The following is a 27,204-nucleotide window of genomic DNA, read 5'->3' as shown; positions in this document are numbered from 1 at the left end:
TGAAATGAAAATTGTCATACAACTTCTGTAGCAGTGGGGTCTGAAATCATGAGCGTCCAGAGAAGGGCAAATCCCTCCCAATTATTTTACTCTTTATACCCCAAAAAAGCACAAACACTCTTGTAATCCCACCTCAATGTTTAAAACAAATCCCAGTACAAGTGTAAAACAAGCAACGCTCTCTTGCCACTCATGTTCCACTGATATAATTATTTTTGGGACTTTTATTGCTAAAAAGTACAATATGCATGATCTTCTGTTTTAGCATGATAAATGTAAATGGTATCTATCTTTAGATGGCTAGTGCTAGTTAAGTCACCTGCTGTTCCGAACAGAGATTTAAAAAGTGCTGCCCCCCCAATCTTCTGCTCTAGGCAATTGCCTTGTTTGCCTAGGCCAAAATACGTACCTGCAATAGGTGCAAAATGTGTAAATAGTCCCTCATCTTTAGCTTTTTATGTTCAACCATTTTTGCAATTTTTTGCCACCAATATGGCTTTATATTAAATAAAGAATAGGACAATAAGACATATTTAAAAATAGGAATATTCTGAAAACCTTTGTGTAGTCACCAGAAAGGAATCCTTGTTCAAAACCACTGTACATTGTCAGAGGAATAAGAAGACATTGGCGTTTATCCTTTAGTTGCATAAGGGTCTCTATTATTTTTATCCAAGAAGATTCTTCTTTGGTCCCATCATTATTCTGTTCGGTTTTTAAATCAATGTTGTCTAATAATGTAGAAATAAGTATAACAGCTAATATTCCACTGCCTGGAAAAAAAAGGGAAAAGCATTTTGGTTCTATTTTTCATTATGCGCCTTTTTTGGCATATGTTTAACAACCTCGATATTACAAGTTGGAAGTAAATGTGACAGCGATAGCATAAATCACATTTTACTCACAACACCGCAACTTCAGACCTCCTGGTTAAGTGACAAAAAGTGTCACAAAACACATAAAAAAAAAACATCTAACAGTACAGTGACATTCATATTTGTACATTTTTATTAAAACAGTTATAAGGGTTTAAAGTTATGAGATGTCAGAGAAAAACAAACATAATTTATGTAAGAACTTACCTGATAAATTAATTTCTTTCATATTGGCAAGAGTGCATGAGCTACTGACGTATGGGATATACAATCCTACCAGGAGGGGCAAAGTTTCACAAACCTCAAAATACCTATAAATACACCCCTCACCACACCCACAATTTAGTTTAACAAATAGCCAAGTAGTGGGGTGATAAAGAAAGGAGTAAAAAGCAAAAGGAATTTGGAAATAATTTTGCTTTTTGCAAAAAATCATAACCACCATAAAAAGGGTGGGTCTCATGGACTCTTGCCAGTATGAAAGAAATGAATTTATCAGGTAAGTTCTTACATAAATTTTGTTTTATTTCATGTAATTGGCAAGAGTCGATGAGCTAGTGACGTATGGGATAGCAATACCCAAGATGTGGAACTCCACAGAAGAGTCACTAGAGAGGGAGGGATAAAATAATAACAGCCATTTTCCGCTGAAAAAAATAATAATAATCAACAACCCAAATTATAAATTTATTTTCATAATGAAAAGTAAAAACATAAACATAAGCAGAGGAATCAAACTGAAACAGCTGCCTGAAAAACTTTTCTACTTGCTGCTTTGCAAATCTGATCAACTGAAGCTTCATTCTTAAAAGCCAACAAAGTGGAGACTGATCTAGTAGAATGAGCTGTAATTCTCTGAGGCGGGGCCTGACCCGACTCCAAATAAGCCTGATTAATCAAAAGCTTTAACCAAGATGCCAAGGAAATGGCAGAAGCCTTCTGACCTTTCCTAGAACCAGAAAAGATAACAAATAGACTAGAAGTCTTCCTGAAATCTTTAGTAGCTTCAACGTAATATTTCAAAGCTCTTACCACATCCAAAGAATGTAAGGATCTCTCCAAAGAATTCTTAGGATTAGGACACAAAGAAGGGACACAATTTCTCTATTAATGTTGTTAGAATTCACAACCTTACGTAGAAATTTAAATGAAGTCCGCAAAACTGCCTTATCCTGATGGAAAATCAGAAAAGGAGATTCACAACAAAGAGCAGATAATTCAGAAACTCTTCTAGCAGAAGAGATGGCCAAAGGGAACAACACTTTCCAAGTAAGTAGTTAAATGTCCAAAGAATGCATAGGCTCAAACGGAGGAACCTGTAAAGCCTTCAAAACCAAATTAAGACTCCAAGGAGGAGAGATTGATTTAATGACAGGCTTGATACGAACCAAAGCCTGTACAAAACAGTGAATATCTGGAAGCTTAGCAATCTTTCTGTGAAATAAGACAGAAAGAGCAGAGATTTATCCCTTCAAGGAACTTGCAGACAAATCCTTATCCAAACCATCCTGAAGAAACTGTAAAATTCTAGGAATTCTAACAGAATGCTAGGAGAATTTATTAGAAGAACACCATGAAATATAAGTCTTCCAAACTTGATAATAAATCTTCCTAGAAACAGATTTACGAGCCTGTAACATAGTATTAATCACTGAGTCCAAGAAACCTCTATGACTAAGCACTAGGCGCTAAATTTCCATACCTTCAAATTTAATGATTTGAGATCCTGATGGAAAAACGGACCTTGAGACAGAAGATCTGGCCTTAATGGAAGTGGCCAAGGTTGGAAACTAGACATCCGAACAAGATCCGCATACCAACACCTGTGAGGCCATGATGGAGCTACCAGCAACACAAATGATTGTTCCATGATGGTCTTGGAAATCACTCTTGGAAGAAGAACCAGAGGCAGGCAGGAAGATATAAGCAGGTTGGTAACACCAAGAAACTGCTAATGCATCCACTACTTCCGCCTGAGGATCCCTGGACCTGTACAGGTACCTGGGTAGTTTTTTGTTTAGATGAGAAGCCATCAGATCTATTTCTGGAAGACCCCACATCTGAACAATTTGATAAAACACATCTGGATGGAGCAACCACTCCCCCGGATGTAAAGTCTGACGGCTGAGATAATCTGCTTCCCAATTGTCTGTCTATACCTGGGATATGAACCGCAGAAATTAGACAGGAGCTGGATTCTGCCCAAGCAAGTATCCAAGATAATTCTTTCATAGCTTGGGGACTATGAGTCCCACCCTGATGATTGACATATGCCACAGTTGTGATATTGTAATGAAACGTATTGTATGTTAGAACAGGTGATGGATAAAGTTCTGGTACCTAGTATACACTATTGTAGGACCACTCAGCCTCACACCAAACCTTGGATTCACACAGATTTAACTTATAGGAATCCAGTTATGCTCATTGAACTGAGGGTTACTACTGTAGGGTACAGAGTGATAATGGAGCTGTCACGCAACCAGAGTAGTTATGATAGAAAGATATCAACAGATAAATATGTTAGAGAGGTATCTAGTGATAAATAAGATAGATATTCCTCCAAGGTAGAAATGAATAACAATATCAGAAGTGTCACACAGACACAGCAGGCACATGCAGTATATAAGCAGAAGTCACACACACTCAAACACACAAGCTGCCAGTAGTGTAGCGTGTAAGGCAGAGAGTGTAACCCAAATGAAGATTAAATGGGACACAAAATTAAAGAGGTTTGAAATGAGTGTGTATAAAGACAATGATGTTTGTGCTGAAACATAACCCCAATATGTGTTAATTGAGGCAGTTAACAATGCCTTGTCCAAGAGGTCTTGTTAGTATAAATACTATAGAACTGGTCAGAAGCTGAGGTGTTAAATACAGATTGATAATGTTATACTGGGATATGCAGATATTAGATGATATGGCAAACCTATGTAAATAACAGTCACTTGGTGGAGCGGTATTTCAGATAACAGAAGTAGTATTTTTTAAGAAGTATCCAGTAACAGTTCTTGATGAGTATGGCAGACAAAGTATTTATATAGATGAGGTAAGCAAACAGTCATTTAAAGTAGCGGTAGTTAGAATGCAGGCAAAGGCGTCATGCAGTTATCCGACAGAAGTAAGTTAAATATACAGACCAAACTCTTGCAGTATTGTGGGGATAGCGTGTCAGCAGCTGCTAGTAGAGAGTAACCCATATAGGAGAGAGGGAGCGTGGTACACGCGCTGAGAAGACGCTGAGATGCCGGGTGTGATGTCACACACCCGGAGTTGCAGAAGCTGGAAACTTGAGCTGAATCTTTGGTTCCGGTATGGCTGACACTGTATGAGATGAACCGGCACAGCGGAGCTGAGGACAGCAGGACTCGGCTGAATATAACAAGCTCAGGTAGGAAATTCCCCTTAAACAGAGGAATAGGGCTAGGTTTCTTAGGCAGGAGTCTTAGGAACAACTGAATCCAAATTACCAAGCAGGGAGCATAGAGAGGAGGGGCCTTAAATAGGGTAAGAGGAGTGAGATTTAAAGGGACAGACTTGTAATGTTGAAATCCCTGACAGATATTGTCTGTCTGAAATTTTGGGGAAAATGTATTTGAAAGACAGAGGAAGGATTTTAAGGAACCAGGTTATGAATCAAACCTCGTTAGGAACTTATGCTCTGACTGATTGATTGTGGCTTCGGCATTGAGTATTCATGCTATCCTTTGGATCTTGTGTACCCACACCAGCATTCCCAGCTGAACACCGCTTGTGCCTGAACCGGAGAATTTGGCCTTTGGATTGGATGATCCCTTGTGACGACATCAGTGACGTATCTGACGTTCCAGCGCATCTGTCGGGCAACTCACTATAGTCCTGATCAGCTGTTTCTAGCACCCTGGTTGTGCCGTTGCTTTTGTGAGTAGATTCACCTCTGGAAGGGGGGGTTACTCTCTCCTATGTTCTATTTTAGTTCCAGACAATATTGTCCTATGGTCTATCTTTTCTGTTTTCTGCAGGATATCCTATCATGTCACTTTTTATTGGGAGTGCTGCCTGAGTTCTCAGGATCTGCTTGAGGTCTCTTCATCGCTACACACAAGCACACTTCGTTAGGGACTTATGCTCTACTGACTAGAAGAGAGAATCTCAGAAACTGATAATGATCTGGATGAATCGGAATATGAAGATATGCATCCTGTAAGTCTATTGTGGACATAAAATGCTCTTGCTGAGCAAAAGGCAGAATAGTCCTTATAGTCACTATTTTGAAAGTTGGCACTCTTACATAACGATTCAAAATTTTCAGATCCAGAACGGGCCTGAATGAATTTTCTTTCTTTGGGACAATGAATAGATTTGAATAAAACCCCAGAGCCTGTTCCTGAAACGGAACTGTTATAATTACCCCTGAAAACTCCAGGTCTGAAACACACTTCAGAAAAGCCTAAGCTTTCATTGGATTTGCTGAGATGTGTGAGAGAAAAAAATCTTCTCACAGGAGGTCTTACTCTGAATCCTATTTGTTGCAGCTGCAACATCAGCCATAGAAATGGCAGGCCTAAGAAGATAGCAGAATATAAATAAGCTTTCCTTAGATAAGATTCAAGTTTCCTATCTAAAGGATCTTTGAAAGAAGTACTATCTTCCATAGGAATAGTAGTACGTTTAGCAAGAGTAGAAATAGCCCCATCAACTTTGGAGATCTTTTCCCAAAACTCTAATCTAACTGCTGGCAAAGGATATGATTTTTTAAACCTTGAAGAAGGAATAAAAGAAGTACAAGGCCTATTCCATTCCTCCATTTCTAATCATATCAGAAATAGCATCAGGAACTGGAAAAACCTCTGGAGTAACCACAGGAGGCTTATAAATAGAATTTAAAAGTTTACTAGTTTTAATATCAAGAGGACTAGTTTCCTCAATATTCAATGTAATCAACACCTCTTTTAACAAGGAACGAATATACTCCATTTTAAATAAATAAGTAGATTTGTCAGTGTCAATATCTGAGGAAGGATCTTCTGAATCAGATAGATCCTCATCAGAGGAGGATAATTCAGTATGTTGTTGGTCATTTGAAATTTCATCAACTTTATGAGAAGTTTAAAAAGACCTTTACATTTTTAGAAGGCGGGATGGCAGACAAAGTCCTTTGAATCGCATCAGCAATAAAATCTTTTATATTCACAGGTATATCATGTACATTAGATTTTGTAGGAACAAAAGGCATTGTACTATTACTGATGGACACATTCTCTGCATTAAAATGCTTATCATGACAACTATTACATATCACAGCTGGAGATATAATCTCCACAAATTTACAACAAATGCACTTAGCTTTGGTAGAATTGATATCATGCAGCAGGGTTCCAACAGTGATTTCTGAGACAGGATCAGATTGAGACATCTTGCAAATGTAAGAGAAAAAACAACATATAAAGCAAAATTATCAATTTCCTTATATGGCAGTTTCAGGAATGGGAAAAAAATGCAAACAGCATAGCCCTCTGACATAGAGAAAAAAATAATGAAATTATTTGGCGCCAAGTATGACGCACAACGCAACTGAAATTTTTTTGGCGCTAACAACATCCGGAAATGACACACTCGCGTCATTGAATGACAAATTTACATCATCGGACGTGCCTTCGCCCCAAGAATGACGCAATAAACTTTAGCATTTTGCGCCCTCGCGAGCCTAATTTTGCCAGTGAAATCTAATGAAAAAAACAGACCTAAAAATGTTTTTTCCCAAATATGAAACTGATAGTCTGCAAAAGGAAATATACATAAACCTGACTCATGGCAAATATAAGTACAATACATATATTTAGAACGTTATATTAATGCATAAAGTGCCAAACCATAGCTGAGAATGTCTTAAGTAATGAAAACATACTTACCGAAAGACACCCATCCACATATAGCAGATAGCCAAACCAGTACTGAAACGGTTATCAGTAGAGGTAATGGAATATGAGAGTATATCGTTGATCTGAAAAGGGAGGAAGGAGATGAATCTCTACGACCGATAAGAGAGAACCTATGAAATAGATCTTCCGTGAGGAAAACCATTGCATTCAATAGGTTATACTCCCTTAAAATCCCTCTGACATTCACTGTACTCTGAGAGGAACCAGGCTTCAAAATGCTGAGAAGCTCATATCAGCGTAGAAATCTAAGCACAAACTTACTTCACCACCTCCATAGGAGGCAAAGTTTGTAAAACTGAATTGTGGGTGTGGTGAGGGGTGTATTTATAGGCATTTTTAGGTTTGGGAAACTTTGCCCCTCCTGGTAGGATTGTATATCCCATACGTCACTAGCTCATGGACTCTTGCCAATTACATGAAAGAAATGGTCTGAAAGTGCTTATACATAGCGATTCATATTTGTATGTCTATAAATATATTATATATGCATGTATACATATATATTTATATATATATATATATGTATTTTAAAACATATATACACATATAAATACAAACATAAACAGTATGTATACATTCATATACATATATATTGATGTGTTGCTGTGATCGGTGTTGCACAAGCTGTGGCTGGTAGATTTTTGGCAGGAAACAAGGCTTTATTAAAGTCTATGTGAAAATGCAATTATTCAATCACAATTGCGCGTTGCACCCTTTTGAGTGCGAGAATTTGACTGCAAAGTTGCATTCTTTTTACTTTCAACTTGCTTATTTTTATGCAGATCTTTTGAAATGCAGAACTTAATTGCTATGTCATATGCATATATAAAATTATTTTTAAGTCTCTTTAAAATCCTTTACAAAGTATGTTCCCTAAAGCAGTGTTTTTCAACCAGTGTGCCGTGGCACACTAGTGTGCCGTGAGAGATCCTCAGGTGTGCCACGGTAGACTGACAACAGTGTGACATATTTTTTAAACTTTGCTTGTTTTTTACTCCCAGTGCAGGGGTAGTTTGTAGGAGGCATGGCATAACAGCACAATACATACAGTATGCGTGTGTTTGTGTGTATGTGTATATATATATATATATGCTGTATTAGGCTACAATGTGTGATTTTTTTTAAATTTTGGGATGGTGGTGTGCCACAGGATTTTTTAATGTAAAAAAGTGTGCCACGGCAAAAAAAAGGTTAAAAATCACTGCCCTAAAGAACCTGATCTCAATGTCTCAGCAGTATGTCACTAGATTCAACTTGTTAAAAGGCACCGTACGCGTCTTGAGATTTTATATAATATGTTTAGTTCTGGGTAGTAAAACAACTTTGCTATATACTTTCATTATTTTTTTTTTTCATGTAATTTAGCTCAGAATAATGTGGCTTTTCTAATTGCACACTGCAGGCTTTTCAATGAGCCATACTACATATCTGCCCCTAATTGGCATTACCTGCAAAACAATGCAATGTATACATAACATAATGACCAAGTCTAGCTTTGTCAGCTGCAGACTTACGCCTGGATTGGCTACTCCAAGGCAAGTGATGAGTGGAGATTGGATATTTAAAAACAAATGCAGCAAACAAGATGAACATTTATTTAGAAAAGGTTTAGACTTGGCTGATATGTTATTCAATAGCAACACAACAGAAATGTCACTGTTCTCTTAATTAGTCTGTAAGATTAACAAGGCACAGCTAAACCCTGACAAATTATATTACTTTCAAATTCTAGGAGAATAAAGGTCTGTTTCTATAATTGCACATGTTTCTATTTCATGTTAAAGGAAATCAAAATTATTTTTTTATGGTGCAGTTGTAGTAAGTTAGGATTTAGTTTGTAATGGCAGCAGTTACAGAATGCAATTTAAAAAAAAAAAAAATTGGAATCCTATACATTTGTTTTTCGTCCATGTCACTTTAATAATTTGCTTCAGTTAGAAGTGCATGAAACAAGTGGTTATGAGCAATCTTCATTATTTGGCTTTCCCACTTTTGCATTTAATATTCATTTACATATTTTGAGAAGGAACTGACTCTAAGTCACGGTATTTCATTTGAAAAGAATGTGAGCCTTACCTGTATAAATACCCAGTAAAGTGTATCTTAGGCTGTCTGATGGTTGATTTGAAGATGTTGATGTATCATTTCCGCTGCTGATACTTTCAGCTGGACAGTCATTTGCTCCACAGCGTGCATAGTTAGTAACATTTACATTATATCCTGATAGTAGAAACAGAAGCATGAGATCTATTCATTTCAGTGTACGGATAAAATCATTTCCATGCCAATGTTATGTATTTAGATATTGTGCTGCAATAAGCACTAACAATAAGCTGCCATGTGACCCCCCCCCCAACAATTGTATCTCATATTTCTCAATACTGGGGGCCAGGGACACACAAAAGGGTAAAAGGGCCTTAGAATTTACTACATCCACATGCCCTAAGTACAGGCTTTGTTGCCTTAGGAGAGAATACAACCCTGCCAGGACTTCTGTTGTTTAATAAACTACATTTTGTTAAACCCCATAATTCCATTCTTTCCCAAATTAAAATAAGCTGTGAAACACTGATTTGTAGATGTACTGTACTAGTCATGCCTGTGCTTGAGATTGATCCTGGGTCTCTTGAGTTTTTAGTTCTGTGGCTTCCCTTTAAGCCAATGTTTCTCAACCACGGTCCTCAAGTACCCCCAACAGGCCAGGTTTTCATTATAGCTGAACCAGTGCACAGGTAATATAATCAGCTGATCAATAACCATCGTTACTAACCTTCTCTCACCCATAAGCTGATTATTTCACCTGTGCACTGGTTCAGCTATAATTAAAATGTGGCCTGTTGGGGGTACTTCAGGACCGTGGTTAAAGGGACACTGAACCCAATTTTTTTTTTTCGTGATTCAGATAGAGCATGACATTTTAAGCAACTTTCTAATTTACTCCTATTATCAAAATTTCTTCATTTTCTTGGTATCTTTATGTGAAATGCAAGAATGTAAGTTTAGATGCCGGCCAATTTTTGGTGAACAACCTGGGTTGTCCTTGCTGATTGGTGGATAATTTTATCCACCAATAAAAAAAGTGCTGTCCAGAGTGCTGAATAAAAAAAAAGCTTAGATGTCTTCTTTTTCAAATAAAGATAGCAAGAGAACAAATAAAAATTGATAATAGGAGTAAATTAGAAAGTTGCTTAAAATTGCATACTCTATCTGAATCACAAAAGAAAAAAAATTGGGTTCAGTGTCCCTTTAAGAAACAATGCTCTAAGCCACTGGAGGGCTCTGCTTCAGCCCGAATTTTCAGGAGACCTGTTGCCTGCACTGGCTCTCTGGCTGCACCTGCCTGGCTGTCAACTGTAGCTGGTTACCTAATCAGGTACAGACTATTTAAACCTGCTTTTCCTAACTACTGCCTGCACTGCCATTCATTGTTTGAGTCTCTGCTTGTTTATCCTGCACCTGCTGACAGGTTTTCTGTCTCCCTACCTGGATTGTTCCTCTGACTCTGGATTTCCTGTATTGTAAAGCCTGGAATGTCTGATATTATTTATTTTTTTACCCCTTTGCTTGGACATGCATTCTGCCTCCTTTAATAACATTTTTCTGTGTGGATTCTGACCTTAACCTGCCTGACCTTGCATCTGCCTTGTCATCCTGTACCTATTCCTAGCCTCTGAGTGGGCCCTCAGTCTAACCCAGCCTGGATCTACTTCCAGTCCATCTGGGGATCACAGTATGTAAGTGGTGCCTGCTTCCAGTCTGCCAAACCTCAGTGGTAACCTGCCTCAGAGGTTTCCTGTCTCTACCAAGTCTAAGCAGTTTCTGCAAATATCAATAAAAATCTGTGCTATTGGTACTGCACATTATCATCAATCATTCACAGGCCATAAACACTTTAATAAAAATTTGAAGAAAAAAAAATTCTGCCACAGATTTAGCATGAGTATGGTGTTCAGTTTATACCCTTAATTAATATATAGTGCTAAAAGTGCATTCAAAGCAAACAGGCCAGAGTAAAACAAGTCCACTTCCTGACTTGAACTACCATACCTAATCTCATCACCAACATTACTGAAGGTATGACATCATAAATTACATCATCAATGACATATCTACATACGTGCTAGAGGTATCGTAAATAAAAATGAACATGAAGATTTATGTTTTTACAAACACTAACTGTGACTGTTGCACAAAAGAATGGCAAAGACTTACTAAATATAGTATATGAAAAGAGATTCAGTAACCACTGTTTATGTACCCAGGACATCCAGTGCAGTATAAACACTTGTCATCCAGTGTGGAGCCCCACAATACACCAGTAACAAATAAGCCACTGACCCTGCAACTTGTATTTATTTTTTGAAGTAAAGGAGGCATTGGTGTGGAGTGGTGGTACTTAAAATGACAGTGAAATTCAAGTTAATGTATGTGTGGTTATAAAAGGGAGCACACCATTTTATAAAGCGGGGGGGGGGTGTACTGGCCCCAACGCCTTAAAGTTGTGCCCCCCAATTGTAGGCCTGTCAGTGTTGCAGAAGTGCTGCACTCAGAGACACCCCTGTCCTAATGAAATAATAACAGACAGTGTATAACTTAATCAGCAACCTGTCCCTGAGTAGACCAGAGTAGCAGATACAAGACCAAACCATTTCCAGGTGGGGGCTCACCTCTGATGTGTATTTATTGATGTATATACTGATGCGTATATGTTGGTGCCTGTAATATATACCTTGGAGGACTGAAGGATGTTAAGAGTTAAGAAAGGACTGCTCTGCTGACTGCATGGAGAGGTTAAGATCACCAGCATCAATTTGACTGCAACAGTTTCCCTATTCTGGAGAGTTTAATGTGAAACAGCTTCTGACCAGCCTATTATATAAATGAGGTAGGTTGTCACTAGTATAGATTAGCTGCTACCTATTTATCTACTGGTAAACTCTGTTTTTACTTCTATAATTTAAATAAACATTTTTCACTGATTTAGCTCTAAACAGTTATTGAGTCCACTTGACACATGGATAATAAGTTACTGGTTTATTGATGAACCCTGTACACTTTGTTTTTTACTGTAATCTTTAAAGGGACATGAAACCCAAAACTTTTCTTTTATGATTCAGATAGGGTTCTCTTTGTATCTTTTGTTGAAAACCAGGGACATATGCTTAGGAGTCAGCCCATTTCTAGAGCAATATATGGCAGCAGTTTTGCAAGAATGTTATCCACTTCCAAGAGCACTAGACGACAGCCTTATTTGCTGCCATTTAGTGCTCCGACACCTACTTAGCTTTCTCTTACACACAGAATATAATGGAAACAAAGAACATTTTATAATAAAAGTAAATTGGAAACTTTTTTTTAGAATTATATGCTATGTCTAAATTTCCAAATACATTTTTGGGTTTCATATCCCTTTAAATATTTTGTCTGCACTGTTTACTATACTTTTAATTCACAGCAGTGCTGAATATAAAGAGTACAGCCTGCACATACATGTACAGTATTTGCTATGGTATAGTAGTTTGGTACAATATGTTTATTTACAAATATAAAAATATGCAATTTGCTTGCTTGGGAAATAAAATAGAAACATATGCCCATGTTCCTGCATTGAGGTTTATAATTGAAAAATATGGCAATGTGCCTCAGTGCCTGCATTGGAGGTTAAAGGGACACTGAACCCAATTTTTTTTAATTCATGATTCAGATAAAGCATGCAATTTTAAGCAACTTTCTAATTTACTCCTATTATCAATTTTTCTTCATTCTCTTGCTATCTTTATTTGAAAAAAGGCATCTAAGCTTTTTTATTAGTTCAGAACTCTGGACAGCACTTTTTTATTGGTGGATGAATTTATCCACCAAGCAGCAAGAACAACCCAGGTTGTTAACCAAAAATGGGCCGGCATCTAAACTTACATTCTTGCATTTCAAATAAAGATACCAAGAGAATGAAGAAAATTGGATAATAGGAGTAAATTAGAAAGTTGCTTAAAATTTCATGCTCTATCTGAATCATGAAAGAAAAAAAATTGGTCCCTTTAAATGAGACAAATTTTGCCCACGTGCCTGAATTGAACACGGTCTCCATACTCCTTACTCCCGTAAGGCACTGTTTTTTCAAAAATGTCCTCAGGCCTCCCTAACAGGCCATGTTTCAGGATTACCTTGGGTGAGAGCAGGTAAAATAACCATGTTTATTTATCCGCTGATTATTTCACCTGTGCTCTAATTCAGATATCCTCAAAATCTGGCCTGTTAGGGAGGCATTAGGACAGGTTTAAAAAAAATGGCCTATGGTGTTTGGTAGAGTTGCTACCTTTTTTGTAAAAAATTCCTGTCCATGCTCATTAGCATAATGTTTGATGCTTCTGCTTAGAGTAAGTTGTGTTTTTTTGTTTTGTTTTGGTATTTCTGCTTTTCATAAGGAGTCTATACATTATTGGTGGTTTTAAGTTGCTTGTGTAATCTTTCTCCAGATCTCTTGTAAAGAAAGGTGTGTGTTTGTGCAAGGCCTCCTATACATACTATATGCATGTGTTTTGTGAGTACAGACATGCAAATATAATTGACGGTACTGGACTGAGAAAGATCAGTCCCAGCTTTACAAAGACTAGTTAAAGACTAGTAAGACATTGAAAGAAAATGATATATTCTTCAGATTGATAATTGTATTTGCCCAGGCAGAGGCAAAAAAAGATAGTAAAGATGGGGGAATTACAGTGCATGCTATATATGTTTGATGCAGTGACTCCGCACTCTGAGGGGATTTATGATCATATATCGGGCTTTACCCACAGCCGCTTGGGTAATGTCCGTTTTACCCAGGGTTACCTAATATCTAACTTTACCCGCTATATATATACAGCATACATACATGCACGCACAGTTAAAAGGTGTATATATGTATGTAATACTTTATTTTAATGTGTTTAGTGAACTTTTTTTTTTAACCCTTACATTTTACTTCAGGTCTCAGTTCACGCTAAATACTGTAGTGCAGTTTCAGTTTTGGCTTCAGCTCAAACTATTATGTACTGGGTGCAAGTGAAGTCGGTCGCACTAATCCTTCTCTGGTAAACCTGCTTTACCATGGACTTTTAGTATCAAGTCACATGCTAATGTTAGTGCAGTCCAGCGATATTGCGACCCACACTATCATTAGTGCGCTTCTTGTAATCTGCCCCCATATGTTTTGTAAATTCCATTATCAGTCCTGTAAAGACAGCATCACAATATTCTCAAAAAATTATTTGTTGCGTTTCTGCCTAGAAACCACATGGTGGCGTCCAGGACTTATACAACAGCCTCAGTGTAAGATAAAGGTTGTAAATTTGTTACAGAGATAGCTCTCTCCTTGGGATTTTTTTTTTATTACCCTTCATTCTATGCTTCCTTCTGTGAAAACAAGTTGTTAAGCAATAAACAGATTAAGTAATACAGATATTTTTGTTGTTATTATTGAGGTAGCAGACACTGTAAATATTGTACCTACCCAGTAATAGGCCATGGTTTTCATTCTAGTCTTACGGGTTTACTAGTTCTTTTTAAAAGGAATTTAAATAAATTAATACAAATAAAAAAATAAAATATATATGCCACTCATCAGCTGGGAGAAGGTTTGAATGACTGCTGGGTGAAGTTGATTTTTGGGCAAAATACAACACCATTTAAAATTAGGGGGAGGCAAAACGTGAGTTTAAAATCCTCCATTGTTTAGTTCATTGACAAATCTAGACAGGCCAGAATATATATATATATATATATATATATATATATATATATATATATATATAAATAAAACACGGAAGGGAACTGCACTCTCATACCGGACCGGGTACACATCCTATGACCCTGCAACATGCTCAGCCCTGGGTGCCACTGGCACTCACAGGAAGCTGTGCTGTCCCCAGAGCCACAAGCAGTTAACCCCAGACAGGTCTGGGTGCAAGAACCATAGGGAAAATTACAAAACAAATTAATACAACACACAGAGAAAACCCAGCACTCACTTACAAGCTCTCAGCTAAGATTTAAAAGCAAAAATGGAAAGGTTAGTCACCGCATCTGGCCAAATGGGACAAGCTCAGGTACCACGTCAAGGTCCTCTCCAATACCTGAGACCCTAAAACAGCCACACAATGCAAGCTTTCAAATCCAAACAAACTGAAAACAAAAAAAGGGTGCACAGGAATATGTAATCACCCTAGACATATACAAAACACGGAAGGGAACTGCACTCTCATACCGGACCGGGTACACATCCTATGACCCTGCAACATGCCCAGCCCTGGGTGCCACTGGCACTCACAGGAAGCTGTGCTGTCCCCAGAGCCACAAGCGGTTAACCCCAGACAGGTCTGGGTGTAAGAACCATAGGGAAAATTACAAAACAAATTAATACAACACACAGAGAAAACCCAGCACTCACTTACAAGCTCTCAGCTAAGATTTAAAAGCAAAAATGGAAAGGTTAGTCACCGCATCTGGCCAAATGGAACAAGCTCAGGTACCACGTCAAGGTCCTCTCCAATACCTGAGACCCTAAAACAGCCACACAATGCAAGCTTTCAAATCCAAACAAACTGAAAACAAAAAAAGGGTGCACAGGAATATGTAATCACCCTAGACATATACAAAACACGGAAGGGAACTGCACTCTCATACCGGACCGGGTACACATCCTATGACCCTGCAACATGCCCAGCCCTGGGTGCCACTGGCACTCACAGGAAGCTGTGCTGTCCCCAGAGCCACAAGCAGTTAACCCCAGACAGGTCTGGGTGCAAGAACCATAGGGAAAATTACAAAACAAATTAATACAACACACAGAGAAAACCCAGCACTCACTTACAAGCTCTCAGCTAAAATTTAAAAGCAAAAATGGAAAGGTTAGTCACCGCATCTGGCCAAATGGGACAAGCTCAGGTACCACGTCAAGGTCCTCTCCAATACCTGAGACCCTAAAACAGCCACACAATATATATATATAACCAAACATAAAACTGGCACTCTCTGGTCTTTCCATGAAAAATCTTTTAATGTGAAAGTAATGACGTTTTGGGGACAAAGTATCCCCTTCTTCCGGCACGGTGTATACAAAGTGCAAACAATATATAGCAAACATTTGAAAACCCCACCCCCCTAATTAGGACCAAAAAAACGCCAAATGGTAGTCATGGTGACCACCCAATCGCATAGAAACAAATATAGTGTGTAATTAGTTACAACGCAAATGCACCAATCTGTCTGAGCTTAATAGTAAGTACATGTGAATAGATCATATGTGACATGTATAGTGTAACTAAAACAATATGGTCTGCATGAGAGAACAGGCAAAACATTAAAGAGCAGGCAAACAATGAAATGTACATTAGCATGCGTATCTTACTTAGACCGCAACTTAATCACTGTATGGCAAATTTCATATATTATACAGACAATGCAAAAAAACAGATAAAGACCTGTTATACATAGGTAGGGCTCAGTGAAGCCGTTATTACTTATGGAACCGTTACAGCATGATCAAAACACATAATCCAAGTACTTCCTGAAAGGGTACATGACTAACAGGCCCAATCAGCAGCCAGCATCAGCGTTGCCGTGGCAACGCACCGTTCACTGCCAAGATGCTCATGATAGTAAAGATCCAATGGGCGGGTTTAACCAACAATGCGTGGTCACAGCAAAACAAGGCCACTACGCAACAAAAAAACAACAACAACATGTTAATGACATTAATCCAATAAACACATCACAATGGAATTAGCTGAAGCACTGACTAACCCTAAGAGTGTATATCCCCATGTAAATATTTTGTGCACTGAAAAAAACGTATTACTTAATCCAATACATAGTGATATGTGCATGATAACATCATCTGTGTATAATGCAGATAGGAGCCTATGACAAGAGGAAACAGTTGACATTAAACTCAAAGACGTATACAATATTAAACTAGTAGAGGCAAATATAATGTTGTCAAAAATGTATAGAGGAAGGTAAATTCTTTATAGTTAATACACTATGCCCCAAATTAAACCGTTAAGGGAATTATCCCACAACCAATATATACTGCAAAAGGATAATTGTCTATTGGGAATAAATAGTGTATCAAATCTAGTACATAATGTATACTGACTTATTATGTATAATGTAGATTGGAGGTTATGACAAGAGGATATAATGGACCCTAAACTCAAAAGCTTATTGCAATGATCTAGGGCTCTCATTAGATTTAAGACAGGTATGGACCCTCATTATTAATGACAAGATAGTCATAAAAAAACAGTGCCAGTCTATGACGGTATTGAGTCCATTGCACAGTGTTCTAGTGATATATCCACCTCGCTTCTGTTTGCAGGATTATCCTATTCCTGTCACCCCCACGTTTCAGAAGGGGGATATGGTCTATCAAAACAAAGCGAAGATCATTCACCGTGTGGCCCGCCTCCAAGAAATGCCTTGCCACTGGCTGCTCACTCTTCTTATTCTTTATGGTTGGCAAAACGTGTCTGGGCATCATCTGAGGTCTTACCAACATAAAATCTCCCTCAACTACAATTCAACAAATAAACCACATGAGTGGTAGTGCAGGTGATGAAATGCCGAATAGAGAATCTCTTATTTGTATGTGGGTTTCCAAACGTGGAGCCAGGTACCCCATAGCATTGCAGGTTGTACACCTTGCACAACCCTGTTTTTTATTTAGTTTGAGCCAATTGACTTTCTTTTAGCAATGGGAAGGGTCTGTAATCATTAAAGTGTCCTTTAAATTCTTGTTCCTTTTATAGCCCACTCTAGGATGTTACCATTGATTAAATAGGAGAGATGGATCACATGTAATGATATCTCAATGCTGATTAAGGCTCTTGCACAAATTACTGGTGGCAGGACTGTATTTAGTAGTGAACGTTAGGCGTGATGTATTGTCCCTAGCTTCATCAGTAGCTGTAAATTTGGAGCCTTGAACCATTTTTTTACTTTGGTCAATGAGCCTTGGATTATAGCCTCACTGTATAAATATATCAGATAGTTGAGACTGTCTCATTGATGGTTCACTGTTGTTTCTGGCAACCCGGATCATCTGAGCTTTAGGGATTGCTTTCAGTAGAGTGTCGGATGGTTACTCGTCGCATGTAGCTGTGAATTTCTATCCGTGGGTTTACAGTAGAGAGAAGTACCCAATAGGTTTTGTTCTTTTTTTAAATCTTAAAATCTAAAAATTCAATTTCTCTTTTATCATAACTCCATTTGAATCTCACTGGGCTATCAAGGGCATTCAAGTAGTCGAACCAACTCCTCAGTTCTTCCCCAGTACCACTCCCTACAATGAAATGGTCGTCAATGTAGCCATGATAAAACTTCACCTCAGGTTTATTGAAGATGCCCATTACTGTCACCTCATACTTCTCCATAAATAAATTAGCCAAGGAGGGAGCCACATTTGACCCCATGGCCGTCCCTGATACTTGTTGGTAAAAACTGTGTTCAAAATTAAAATAATTGAGCCTTAGGCTTTAATCAAGCACCTGGATAAGGAAATCATTGGGGGGGCCGATATAAGGATATCTATTTAAAGCCTCCATCAAACATTGTTTGCCACTTTCATGTGGTATGATGGTATATAGACTAGTGACATTGGCAGTCGCAAGGATCCATGTGTCTTCAACGTGGAGTTTCACCACTTCATCAATCAACTGTGAAGAATCACATACATACGATTGCATGTTTCTTACTAGGGGTTGCAAGAAGTGGTCCACAAAAACAGCTACTCTTGAAGTAATCGAATTTCGTGCAGACAGAATAGTTCTCCCCGGGGGTCTTTCCATGTTCTTATGAATTTTCAGCAATGTATAGGGCAGAAAGGAAAATCTAACTTCAAATACTTAAAGGGACACTGTACCCAAAAATTTTCTTTCGTGATTCAGATTGAGCATGCAATTTTAAGCAACTTTCTAATTTACTCCTATTATCAAATTTTCTTCATTCTCTTGGTATCTTTATTTAAAATGCAAGAATGTAAGCCCATTTTTGGTGAACAACCTGGGTTGTCCTTGCTGATTGGTGGATAAATTCATCCACCAATAAAAAGTGCTGTCCAGAGTACTGAAACCCAAAAAAAGCTTAGATGCCTTCTTTTTCAAATAATAATAGCAAGAGAACGAAGAAAAATTGATAATAGGATTAAATTAGAAAGTTGCTTAAAATTGCATGCTCTTTCTGAATTACAAAAGAAAAAAATTTGGGTTCAGTGTCCCTTTAACCCCTTAACGACCGAGGACGTGCAGGGTACGTCCTCAAAAAAAAGGCAGTTAACGCCTGAGGACGTACCCTGCACGTCCTCGGTGTGGAAAGCAGCTGGAAGCGATCCTGCTCGCTTCCAGCTGCTTTCCGGTTATTGCAGTGATGCCTCGATATGGAGGCATCCTGCAATAACTCTAGATGGCCATCCGATGCATAGAGAGCCACTCTGTGGCCCTCTCTGCACCGGACATCGATGGCCGGTATCGTTGGTGGGTGGGAGCCGACTTGGGAGGCGGGTGGGCGGCCATCGATGGGCCGGGTAATGTAGAGGGGGGCGGGATCGGGGGCAGGGCCGATGGGGGCGCGCGCGTGCACGGGGGGCGGCGGGCGGGCGCGTGCACGGGGCGGGAGCGGATGGGAACGCTACACTACAGAAAATATAACTGTGCTCAAAAGTTTGAGAAAGGGGTATTTTTATTTGAAATATAAATCGAAGGTATCTAGGAGGGGGTGGGGGGTTGGTCTTTGGTGGGGCAGGGAGCTACACTACAGAAAAGGGGAAAAATAAAAAAATATAATCAATTTTATTCTAAACTGGGTACTGGCAGACAGCTGCCAGTACCCAAGATGGCGGCCATTAAGACAGAGGGGGAGAGTTAGAGAGCTGTTTGGTGGGGGATCAGTCAGGTTGGGGGCTAAAGGGGGGTCCTACAGAGCAGCATATGTAAATATGCCTTTTCTTTAAAAAAAAAAGCCCAAATATAGCTTTTATTTTAGTACTGGCAGTTTCTGCCAGTACTTAAGATGGCGGGGACAATTGTGGGGTGGGGGAGGGAAGAGAGCTGTTTGGGAGGGATCAGGGGGTCTGATGTTTCAGGTGGGAGGCTAAGCTCTACACTAAAGCTAAAATTAACCCTGCAAGCTCCCTACAAGCTACCTAATTAACCCCTTCACTGCTAGCCATAATACGTGTGATGCGCATTTAGCGGCCTAAGTACCAAAAAGCAACGCCAAAGCCATATATGTCTGCTATTTCTGAACAAAGGGGATCACAGAGAAAAATTTACAACCATTTATGCCATAATTGCACAAGCTGTTTGTAAATAATTTCAGTGAGAAACAAAAAGTTTGTGAAAAAGGGAACTTTTTTTTTTATTTGATCGCATTTGGCGGTGAAATGGTGGCATGAAATATACCAAAATGTGCCTAGATCAATACTTTGGGTTGTCTGCTACACTAGACTAAAGCTAAAATTAACCCTACAAGCTCCCTACAAGCTCCCTAATTAACCCCTGCACTGCTGGGCATAATACACGTGTGGTGCGCAGCGGCATTTAGCGGCCTTCTAATTACCAAAAAGCAATGCCAAAACCATATATGTCTGCTATTTCTGAACAAAGGGGATCCCAGAGAAAAATTTACAACCATTTGTGCCATAATTGCACATGCTGTTTGTAAATAATTTCAGTGAGAAACCGAAAGTTTGTGAAAAAGTGAACGATTTTTTGTATTTGATCGCATTTGGCGGTGAAATGGTGGCATGAAATATACCAAAATTGGTCTAGATCAATACTTTGGGATGTCTTCTAAAAAAAAATATATACATGTCAAGGGATATTCAGGGATTCCTGAAAGATATCAGTGTCCCAATGTAACTAGCGCTAATCTTGAATAAAATGGTTTGGAAATAGCAAAGTGCTACTTGTATTTATGGCCCTATAACTTGCAAAAAAAGCAAAGAACGTGCAAACATTGGGTATTTCTAAACTCAGGACAAAATTTAGAAAATATTTAGCATGGGTGTTTTTTGGTGGTTGTAGATGTGTAACAGATTTTGGGGGTCAAAGTTAGAAAAAGTGTGTTTTTTCCATTTTTTTCTCATATTTTATAATTTTTTTTATAATAAATTATAAGATATGATGAAAATAATGCTATCTTTGGAAAGTCCATTTAATGGCGAGAAAAACGGTATATAATATGTGTGGGTACAGTAAATGAGCAAGAGGAAAATTACAGCTAAACACAAACACCGCAAAAATGTAAAAATAGCCTTGGTCCCAAACGGACAGAAAATGAAAAAGTGCTGTGGTCATTAAGGGGTTAAGAGTATTCTCGTCTATCCAGCCAAAATTATAACCCTGTAGTGCCGCTTTGTCAATGATCTTCTTGAATTCACCTGTTGGATTACTCTTGAGTGGCACATAGGTGGTTCCATCCTTCAACTTCTGGAGTATTTCATCCCGGTAATAGGAGTAATCCAGGACCACCACGGCACCCTCCTTGTCCACTGTTCTAATGACAATGTCTGGATCAGAGGACAAGGATGTAATGGCTTCTTTCTCATCTTCTGAGAGATTATTACAGTAATTCACATGTTCCATTCCATTAACGTCCTGGGACACCATTCTCATATAAGTCTTTATACTTGGATTCAAGCTGTGTGGCTCGAAGGTACTTGTACATTTGAAAGGATGTGCTGAAACCTGAGTATCAGTATCTTTAAAAAATTCCTTTAGTCTCAATGATCTTTGGAATTTCTGGCAGTCGATGTAGGTATCAAATTCGTCACTTCTACGAGTAGGGACAAAACTAAGGCCCTTGTTGACAAAACTTTGTTCAGCAAAGGTAAAGAGCCAATGGCTGATGTTCACGACCAAATCCGTGCCCAAACTTGGAATCTGTGTTACCTGGGGGGTAGCGGTGGCTTTCTCTCTCCAGCCCCCCCCCGTAGGTGGGGCCTCCCCCCTCATTTTCTTTGGCCAGCTCTTGTAGTGACTCCTTGAAAAAACTGCTGTGTGCTTCCAGATGCATTGGCAGGGCCACTGCCACTCTGAGGGATATCGCTGTCAGAACCTGAACTGCTGCCTACGGTTTGGAGTGATTGTTTAGTGTAGTAGCATTGTCGCCTCTTCCTCTGTATATAGGTTCCCCTGTTATTGCCCCCTGTCAGCCAGGGGTACACACTTTTGTCCTTGTGGTCCTCGCATACGGTCTGCAGTTTCCTATTCTTAAATTGGATAAGATTATCCTTATATTACTTAACTTGAGTAGCCAGCTTCACCAACCATGTTTCAGAAGTGTCCTCCCTTAGGACTTGTATCTTCTTTGTCTCACATTCATGTATTTCCAGTTTGGCTTTATCAAACAGTGCTCTCACTTCTTCAGTAACAAGTAGTATCAAGTCAAGCGAGCACTTGTTGAGAATTGCGCACCAGCACTTGCAAAACTCAGGGTTCACACATCCAATCGTGGGTAGGTTTCTTATACGAAACCCCCTGGGGATCAGCTTCCTTCTATGATATTCAGAGAGATATAGGCCATGGAGTCTCAAATCCAACTCTTTTTTTATTTAATTTCAATAGTGTCAAATAAATGGCATTGGCTGAGTCATCTCTTGCCATATCCTCATCCAGAGCAAAGAGGATTCTAGCTGCATCATTGTCTGTATATGTTAGCACCTCTGTGTCCTCCACACCAGTATCCATATTGTATGCTAGTTACAAAGTGCAGTGCACATGAAGAAGTGCATGTGAAAAGTGTTAAAGTGCAGAGAGGTCCCAGTAAAAAAATTGTTGAAAGCTCCGAACTTACAGCTGCTGATCGAGTTAGGGACAATACATCACGCCTAATGTTCACTACTACATACAGTCCATCCACTCACTTCAAACAGGTAGACTGTAACAATTATATTCACCAAGACAGCTGCCACCACTCCAACTGGAAATCTAATATACCCAAGGGCCAGATGCTAAGACTAAAGAAAAACTGCTCCAACCCGGAGAAATGGGAACAGCAAGTGACTATGATCAAAGAAAGGTTCCTTGAAAGAAGATATGATAATGACAGCTTGGAGAAAAACATATCAGAGGTTAGGATGAAAGACAGAAAAGACCTTCTACTGTATAAAAATAAGGAAAACAAATCAGTATGGGAGGATGAAATAGTGAATATCCCTTTCATAACAAAATACAGCACTAACAGACATATTATAGAAAGGATCATAAGGAAACACTGGTCGATTTTGAAAGATGACGATGTACTCGGGGAAAGGCTCCCAGAAACACCAAAATTTATTTATCGTAAATTAGAAAATTTGAAGAGCATACTCTCACCCAGTATACCCAGAACCCCTAAGTTGAAAACGAGAGATATACAAGGCAGAGACATTAAGGGTTTCTATCCATGCCCTAGCTGCAAGGCGTGTGAAAGAGGTGTAAAAACCAAGCAACTCACAGCACATAACACCAAAATAGTTTACCCTATAAGGGACCACATAAGGTGTAGTAGTAAGGGAGTCATATACCTTATAGAATGTAGCTGCGGTCTCCAATACATTGGTCAGACCTCTAGACCCCTTAAGGACCGCATTAGAGAGCATCTACTACAGATCAAAAATAAGAGTACAGAAACTCCATTATACAAACATTTCACTAAAAAACATCAGGGAAATAAGAAAGATTTCAAATATTGCGGTATCCAACTAGTAAACCCCAGTTGGAGAGGGGGAGACCAAGAGAAAAAACTCCTTATAGAAGAATCAAGATGGATATTCTATTTAGACTGCCTTTATCCCAGGGGTCTGAACCACAAGGAGGATTTGTCACATTTATTTAATCTCAAATAGATCTGCTCAAAAACATGCGCTATAGGAAACAAAGATCCATTATTAGCATGTATCTTCATACTAGCGTAATCGACTAGTTTACCTAATAAGTACATGATACAACTCCCCTTTTTACCCGTACTCTTTTATTATCCACCTACTTACCAGATTTTTAAGGAATTTTTAATAATGTTTTAACAAATGTTTTAACAATTCCATGAAATTCCATTTTACACCTTTAAGACCTCTTAACACTTTTTAAACTGCCTCCCACAAACTCTTCTTGATGTGGTGACATAGAGCCCCATCTACCGGGTGGATTCCACGCAGAGAAACATCTGATGTTGAGGGAACCCATTCTACAACTATTAGACCAACCAAACCAATAAACAATATATGAATTAGTGGAATCCTCATCTTTCAAAATATGACACTAATCAGGCATCTAACTAGAACAGTGATTTCTGACACCTTTGATTTTATTTAATCAACTCAGGACCCAATGAGATTTATTTTGCACATTTGTCTGCTTATGTACCCTAATAAAAGACTTGTATTATACCTTTATCCTATATCTAGTACATATACTTAAACCAAGTATTTTAACCAATTGTTTTATAATTCGTCTCTGTAAATAATTTTACTGACCGTTTTTGTATACATATGCTTTTATATAATTTCACTGACCGTTTTTGTATACATACGCTTTAAGTTAAGTTATGCATACCATTTGACTAAGTTTTTTCACATCCAGTACTACAAACCCTGAAAAATACCCAGAGTCTCACACAGACCGGAACACCACTTCCGGTGATGACGTCACTTCCGGTCATAAAAAGACCGGAACTAAATTTCCGGTTATGACGTCACTTCCGGTCACAAAGAGACCGGAATTCCATTTCCGGTAATGATGTCACTTCCGGTAATGCACATTAGCTGAAACGACACAGGAAATAGCACTCCCTTGGGACCTAATGGCATAACAAATGTACCACTTAAAACATCATAGTCTGTTATAAGAATCACTATATATGTTAGTCCAGAACTAGATTTAAAACGAGACCGGCCCCTAATCACGAACCGGAAGTGACACCAACATGCCAAGTGCACTTCCGGTTTCGGCGATGCAAATTATGCCTTTTTGCTTCTTTTCTATTGTGAGGAACACTCAGCTTATAGAGGAATTAAGTACACAGCCTAAAACTTGCCACAACAACTAATAAAAATAATTATTCATAAACATTTAAGACACAGGAAGTTACCACTTCCGGTTCAAAGGTCAATATTTTTTGGCGCAAATTTTGGTGCACTGTGATAGGTGCACCATAGTATAAAAAGAGGCCTAGTTATGCTTACCACAATACAGTCTTGAAAAAGGCCCAAGGAAGGGCCGAAACGCGTTGGCTATTGATGGTAAGCCTCATTTCATTTGTACTAAGGATTTCCTAAACGTTATTGCACTATTTGTTTTTGTTTTATATTCCACAGGTACACTGGGATATTTTTTGGATTTTGGATTTAGGACATTATAACGAATATTTTTATATTTTTTTACTTTTTTCAACTTTTTACTTACTTTTATCACATTTTTTGGATTTGATTTTTATTGCTATTTGATCACAACACTAGGATATCTTTTTTCTTTTTTCCACATTGATATATTTTTTACATTTTTATATTTTACATCACTCTCCACTAAGTCAGACTTCTTGGATACCTTCACAGCTATCACCCCTAGGATCGACTCACCATAGGGCAGAACTGCCCCCAAGGAACTTGGAACTATTTACCCTGATATCAGGGATTGTCTAATACACATAGGAGACACTACACACTTATTATATTTAGGAATCGTTTACTTATTGTATTGTATGTTTTTAGTGTTTTAAATTTTGAAGATTGCATCTGTACCTGTTATATGGTTTTATTCATTTTTTATTGTACTCATGGATCCATGAATGACTTCTTTTTATATTTTTTACTCTTTTACACTTATGTATCACCACTCTGTTTGATACCATATAAGTTAATGTATAAGAGGATACACATCTAATAAGTTGAATAATTTCAACTCAATCTGATTGCAATTTCATATTTTTCAATTTTTTTTACTGTTTTTATCGTGTATGTATAAATAAACCTGTGCATTTTCTCATAAATCTTATCAACGTTTTATGTGCATATATATCCCAGCCCACTTTGAGGCGCTCCCTAGATTCTAAATTATACACTGTTCAATATCTATAGACAAACTAGGTGTCTTACTTTTTCTGGGGAGCTAGTTGGATACAGAGGAGACGCTGTGAGGAACACAACCTATTTCAGTTCTTTTTTCTACCTAGTAACCTCACTAGCAGCCCTCATATACCCACCTTTATACCTATACCTATACAGAGATACTAATTCACCTATCTTATTGTATTAACCGCCACACCCAGATCTCACTAAGAGGTTTATCAACCATGGACATTACCAAGTCCATGAGACAAGATATCACATTAGAAATTAACTACTCGATTACAGACCAAAACAATAGAGACACGGGATCAATTGATTACAATTCCATATTTAGAAACTTGGAGAAACTGCTGATACAAGAGGTGAAATATAAAGCAGAAATCACTTTTCTTAGGAAGTGCCTAGAATTTAAAATTATCCCTAAGGGATTGTTAATTAAAAAAGATTGTGCATTCCAGTTAGAAGATCCGGAATTTATAGACAAATGGTCTAATATTCTGATAGAGAGCTCCAGAAAGCTAATGGAGGCAATTATTGAATATAGAGAATCCATCCTAGCTAAAGTGGACGAGGAGATTAAAAAGAATGAAGATGACCTCACAAGTCCAGATGGATCAATAATCGAAACCAAAGATCTCCTAGAAAGGAAGGAAAACCTCACCAGAAGGGTAACTAAAATGAGGGAGGACATCACGAATAAGAAATCAAAGAAATTGAATAGGGAATTGGAATCCATCAGAGAGGCAAAAGAAAATGATGCCCTACATAAATCCACGACAAACAATGACATCAGATGTAATGATGGAGACGAGAACGGACATAAAAGAAGTGAAAACAATGAGTGGATTGAGGTCCATAACAGAGGAAGGAAACAATCCTATATACCACCAACAGATTTCGACCAGAGAGATTATCAAGAACCACGAGAGAGGGGGCTACATCCAGACCATCTGAATAGGAGTGATAGAGGTCAACCAATGAGAGACAACAATATGGGTTACAGACCTGAATACAATAGAACCCCAGGGAATATGTACTATCAGCACAACCAAAGAAGGACCGATGATGGGCATCAGGGATTTAGGACTCCGAATAACAGAAAAACCTACCATGGACCCCGATACAATGGAAGGGGCAACTTTGAGAGATTTTACCGAGAGACTATTCCCAATTACCCCTACAGGGAACCATTTTCCCCACTATACCATTTCCCGATGAGGAGATACGGAACGCGCCCATACGAAGAAACCCACGGTAACAACAGATTCCAAAGGGACCACAGATTCCAAAGGGAAAACTTCGATAACACCTGGGACCATAG

The 27,204-nt window shown here is 38.5% G+C and overlaps 1 protein-coding gene across 1 annotated transcript in view; it reads right to left on the bottom strand.

Moving 5' to 3' along the window:
- Positions 1-27,204, bottom strand: part of LOC128655577 (protein unc-93 homolog A) — a 78,660-nt gene that overhangs the window by 21,421 nt on the left and 30,035 nt on the right. Inside the window, exons 4-5 of the mRNA XM_053709170.1 lie at positions 8,876-9,019; positions 559-773 (exon numbers count right to left, since the gene is read on the bottom strand). Of these exons, the coding sequence (XP_053565145.1) occupies positions 559-773; positions 8,876-9,019 (359 nt within the window). The remainder of the gene's footprint in view (positions 1-558; positions 774-8,875; positions 9,020-27,204) is intronic.

The sequence above is a fragment of the Bombina bombina genome, chromosome 4 (genome assembly GCF_027579735.1).
Source record: "Bombina bombina isolate aBomBom1 chromosome 4, aBomBom1.pri, whole genome shotgun sequence".
Lineage (NCBI taxonomy): Eukaryota > Metazoa > Chordata > Amphibia > Anura > Bombinatoridae > Bombina > Bombina bombina.
The sequence above is the reverse complement of the archived record's forward strand: the minus strand, read 5'-3'. Positions and strand labels throughout refer to the sequence as shown.